Genomic DNA, 5,693 nt, shown 5'->3' on the forward strand with positions numbered 1-5,693 from the left:
GGCCCGCCATGGCGCGCGCGGCGGGGTCGCCGCCTGTGCTGGTGCACTGAGCGTCGGCCAGGCTGGAGCTGAGGAGAGCCAGCGCCCGCTCTGCGCTCGGCCGCGGGGTGATCGGGTGGTCCGGGGGCTCTTCAGCCAGCACGTGCCAGGGTTGCAGAAAAAAAAAACCGAACCCCCCCAAACTGCTTTAGTTTTTATTAGGAGAACCTTGTAATTGCATTTCAGTTGTGCTACATCTGTTCTCTTTTTTTTAAAAAAATACATCTGTCAAGGCTATCCTACCATTCACTTTTCATCCACTTAGTTGTTCATTAGCCCTTGGTATATAAAGTTACCCTGTGGCTTGAGGAAAATACCCTTACAGAATTGCAGGCTGGTTTTGTTGCCAAGATATCATCAAGCTTGACAGAAATTCAACGTCTGTGCAATGAAATAATATATATAACTCGTTCAGGAGTTTAGCTTTATTTAATCTCTGTGTCTGCAGCGAGGCCCAATATCAAATATTCACGTGCCTAGTGTGCTTGCATGCGAAGTGGTTCATGTGCGGTACAGCTCCATAAAAGAACAATAAAGATAAGAATGATACCCTTTTTTTGATACTGCTGATAATATATATTGAGTGATACCAGTGGTGGTATCGTTGATTTGTTTTAAACGTTATGTTACAAAGGCTTATTTATTTAACACAAATCTGTATGTGTAGGATCAGGACAAAAGGTTTTATTTACACTTAATGTAGTACTCTATTTGTTACTTCTAAACCTGCTAGTTTTAGATTCATTGTTAACTGGCATCTTTGTTAATGCCCATAATTAAATTCTGGTTGATGTATAAATAATAAATCTTTTTTCCCCACAGGATTTTTTGTTGCAGCAGACAATGTTAAGAGTAAAGGATCCGAAGAAGTCACTGGATTTTTATACAAGAGTTCTTGGAATGACGTGAGTAGAAGTTATATGCCACAATGTTTGTTTTTTCCTACTATTTTCCTGAAAAGTTTTTGTTATTTTGATGTAATTATATTAATTGGTCTAACTACGTAATCAATGCTGGCCCATCAGCTGATGCCCAGTTGGACAGTCTGGCAATCTCTGAGAACTCCCACAGCATGATTAATGCCTAAGCTGCAAATGAACTAATGCTGGCCTCGACTAGAAATTTCTTTGTTTCTTAAATAGGTCATTAATTATCAGTGTACAACTTGCTTACTTCCTCCTCACTGAGCCTGCAGATAACTGGTAACTTTTATGACAGTGCTTATAATCGGGAGTCATTGCTATAAATCGTGAAATTAAGTTTTCTACTAGTTCTCAGAGGTGGCTTATGACCACCTCCATTCATAGGAGACCAAGGCAATGGAAGCTGGAGACAAGGTCCAAACTCAGTCTTTTGGAGAAAGCTGTTAGGAGGCAGATGCCCTGCAGTAGCCTAACATGTTTATGCTAACGCTTTGTGCACATTCTTGACATTTGAAATGAGTTACTTCAAAACAAAATTCTAGCATATTTTTAAACATCTTGAAATCAGCCCAGACTAAAGTAAAATAAACTACTTCTACTTTAGTGAAGATATGGGTGTGAGAAAATAAAAATTAAATACCTAGTAAGCTGAAAAGGAAATTAGATTTGTTTTGCATGCCTACTTTTTCTGGTTAAACATCCTACTTCAAACCATTTTTATGTATGCCACGCCAGCTCTGGAAATTAGGTGAAAATCGAGTGTATCAAATATTTCACAGGAAAGTGGGTGACTTCTTGCATCTAGGAAAGGGATAAATTTTATAAGCAGCTTTTTCTCACCTCAAGTATTGTTAGTTGGTTAAATTGTCATATTTGCAATGGATTTTATCATTATACCTAGCTATTGAAATTATAAAAATATTTCATCTAAAGGTATGTTTTTTTTTAATCCTGCTGTGTTCTTAAACTTTGCCTGGTGCCAGTGAGCTCCCCAGAACGAATAAGTTTCAAAGTAAATCATCTTATTCCTTGGTGATATTTTAAAGTGGATAAACATAAAGATCTTCGTGAGCAAATACGGGCAAGTAACAGAGTGGCAACCTCAAGACTTGAGCCTTTGTACTGGCTTTGCTGTTCAGTTACTGATAGTTTGGCTTTTAAGCATCTGATTCTTCTCATTTTTGTAGGTTTGTAATGTGTTCTGGAATGTTCCTATGTGGTAGTTCAAAATGTAGCTATTTTAAGATGTGGATTACAGTCAGAAAGGCAAAAAATCGCAGCAATAATTCTTCCATAGGGGAAATATCTTGGTTTATTTGGAAGCTACCTGATGACCTTTTTAAGTTACTATTTCAAAATAATTGTTGCCATTTAGACTGCTTCAAAAATTTGACTTTCCTACTATGAAGTTCTCGCTCTATTTCCTGGCGTACGAAGATAAAAATGATATCCCGAAAGATAAAACTGAGAGAACAGCTTGGACCTTCTCTAGAAAAGCTACGCTTGAACTGACACAGTAAGTATTAATATAATGAGAGATGACATTTAGCTACCAGTGATTAAACAGAAGTGGATGAGTGTAAATCCTGTTGGATTGAATAAAAAATGTAATCATTACTGTGGAAACATCTTCACTGTCATGTAGCCTTAAAATACAGCTGCGATCTTGGATACTTGGCAAGTGTAATCTTTCTCTTTCCAGAGCTCTTTCAAACTGCTAGGTGAACAGTGGAACATAAAACGAAATAATGCTTGCTGTATTTTGAGTATGCATGCCATCTGGGTAGGGAAGCCACAGAATTTGGGAAAACCCAATGTGGTTAGAACTTCCTTTGGATCCTCAGAGCATGCTAATAATGTGTAACTATTGCTTTTGGAATCTGATTCAAAAGAGGTATTAAGTCAAAACATACGCTTCCTGTAAACAGGACAATTTGGTTAATGCTATCATTGTAATTGTGCAGAAAGAATCTCCCAGATGCCAAGCCTGCTACCCTCACTGTTTGTTCCCCAGTGATGTGTAGATAAACTGACTCATGCAGCGCAACCATCTCTAATCTGAATGAGACAGGCGTGTCTCTGACTCATTTGAATGTAGAACCTGAATGCTAGTGAAGGGCTGTGAACATGGCTGGATTAGCCCCGAGACTATCTCTAGGACCTGTGACTAAGGAAAATCTCAATAGTTTAATGAATGCAGCCAACAGCTGAAATTCTCTGGTTTCTTAGGAGAAACAGCTTAGCCTCCTGAGGAAACTGAACATTTAGGATTTGTTAATTTCGATGCTTTTCTTCAATATGTAATAATTATTTCTTGTAGCAACTGGGGCACTGAAAATGATGAAAATCAGTCTTATCACAATGGCAATTCAGATCCCCGAGGATTTGGTAAGTCTTTAGTTTTGTGTTTGTAGTTTTTAAGCTTTGGTTTATTGTGATTACTTTTTTTCTCTTGTGTATTGGGGAAAAATGGAGTTTCAAATGTTTTTTAGAAAACATCCGTATGAATTCTTTGCAAAGGTTATTGGGTAAGTATATACTGTAGGCTTTATTTTCATGAGAACTAGCAGAGATGATATTTTAAACTTGCATGGATGAAAAGACTTTTCTAGTAGGTTACTTTGAAGAAAACGTACTACCGCTAGGAAAGAAGGGGACTTGCATTTCATCCTCTACCTCTCTTCTTCCAGCATGTATGCTGTGAAAGATCGTGAAAATAGGTAAACAAATACGTTTCAAAGTAATGAGCCACAGTTACACTTTTCATAAAGAATCTAATCCTTTGGCAAGCAAACGCATGCTAATAGTAACTACTGAATGAAGAACAGTAATTGCTCTTGTGTATCAGATTATCATGGTGTTTAGACTGATTTACATTTGGATTTCTATTTTATAATCCACTGGTTACCCATTTTAAGCTAGAAGGAGAATTGTGTTTCTCTAGCACAGAGGATAGTATTTGTGTGGCTCGATTTGATATTTTCAGTGCTTGAAAGGTCACTGGCTTGTGAAATAAGTTTCATAGTCTAGTCACTTGACATTTAAAGCTTCTGAATTGATTTGTAAGCTCAGACCTTGCATAGTGTTAGTCTCTACAAATACAGCATTAATGATAGACTCCTTGTACTGTTGAACTGAGCAAATGCAACAAAATCCTGTTATGTGGACATGCTTCAAGAAAGGAAATACAGATAAAAGAGTTTGATTGAAAATCTTATTTTTTCCTACTATAGATAATATTCTTATGTAAACAATATGAGATATTTTAACTCTAAAGTTCCTATTTTAAAAGGCATTATCAAAAAGCCAACTTTCTCAAGGAGAATAATGTTAATACCCAAAATGCTGCTCTTTCTGAAAGCAATGCTTTTCTCATATACAATCATATCTTATGTGAACTACAACATATGAACTTTTTCATAGAACACTAGCAATACTTACAGTGTACTTCATTCTTTTTACCTTGTTGCATAGGACACATTGGAATTGCTGTCCCTGATGTCCATAAAGCTTGCAAGAGGTTTGAAGAACTAGGAGTGAAATTTGTGAAGAAACCAGATGATGGTAAGCCTTGATCAGAAATGCAAGTCAGGTTTTTTTCTTGTTTTTAATATATTCTGCCTAGTAGATCTTCCTGGAAAGCCGAGTAATACGTTTCTAGTAGTTGTCACTGCTTAGAAGGTGCTAGAACCAGTTACCCCTGCACCCTATTACAGTGGGCAAAACTCACAATAGATCCATCTTGGTAACAACAGTCAATTGGTCTAGCTGCGTGCCTTATGTATGTAATCTGACCTTCACTAAAATTCATGTGGTCTGTTGATGTCATAGTTTACTATGTATACTACTGCCTAGAGTTATTACAGAATTTACTTTAACATGGATCAAATTCCCACATTTCATATCTGTTTGGTTCTTATCATATGAAAATAAGATGACTCAGAAGACATAATTACTCCCACCCATTAAAACTGAGTAATTCTTGACTTACTGGCTATTTTTATTTAAATCCACCTAACGCCACCTGCTAGTTATTATCATTTTAACTGTTCTGTCAGCTTTGGTAGAAATAGCCTCATTAGTCTATATCATATTTGATTTGTATAACTTTTACTAAAAAATGCATAATGTGTAGCTCAAATGTCTAGAGAGTACATAAACAAAGGTTGTCTATGTCAAAATAGCCTAAAATGCAGAAATCAGTGGTGAGAAGTCTTGCATTTTTCAACTGGATTCTCTTCCATGAAGACACCTCACGAGAGTTTTAGGACTGATGCATTCCAAAACGGACACCTAATACTCAGCAGCATGCACAAGTCTGTGATAATACTTCTTCCTTCTGGCTATAGAAACTAGATTGTTGCCTGTACTAACGGTGGGGGTTTTTTTAGTTTGAAAGTAACATTAGTACACGGAACTTCAGTTGACACGTATTGGAATTGATCTTCTAGATTCCTTGCTAGAGGAATAAGAACAAGTAATTGAAAAGAGACTGAAGTGATTTTCATCTTATTCACTGTGTTCTCAGCTGAAGCAAATGTAAGAAGTGCAGCTGAAAACTTAACTTGAACACAGATGTCTTGATTTAAGAATTGAACTTGGTATTTCTAGCATTTTAGAGTTTCTGAGCCCTTTTTAATTTGTTCAGCACCTGGTGAACCTTGAGAGAGTTGAAGTGAGAGCTCCTGACTTTGATTCTGTATCACTGCACAGCTCTGCGTTCGTAGGAGG

At 37.0% G+C, this 5,693-nt stretch overlaps 1 protein-coding gene across 1 annotated transcript in view; it reads left to right on the top strand.

Annotated features, from left to right (window-relative positions):
- Positions 1-855: 855 nt before the first annotated feature.
- The window catches only part of GLO1 (glyoxalase I), a gene marked incomplete at its 5' end in the record, with an annotated part of 9,018 nt that continues 4,180 nt past the window's right edge, over positions 856-5,693 (top strand). The window contains 4 exons of the mRNA XM_009283807.2: positions 856-944; positions 2,338-2,478; positions 3,283-3,350; positions 4,437-4,526. Of these exons, the coding sequence (XP_009282082.1) occupies positions 856-944; positions 2,338-2,478; positions 3,283-3,350; positions 4,437-4,526 (388 nt within the window). The remainder of the gene's footprint in view (positions 945-2,337; positions 2,479-3,282; positions 3,351-4,436; positions 4,527-5,693) is intronic.

Source organism: Aptenodytes forsteri, unplaced genomic scaffold (genome assembly GCF_000699145.1).
Source record: "Aptenodytes forsteri isolate BGI_AS27 unplaced genomic scaffold, ASM69914v1 Scaffold309, whole genome shotgun sequence".
Classification (NCBI taxonomy): domain Eukaryota; kingdom Metazoa; phylum Chordata; class Aves; order Sphenisciformes; family Spheniscidae; genus Aptenodytes; species Aptenodytes forsteri.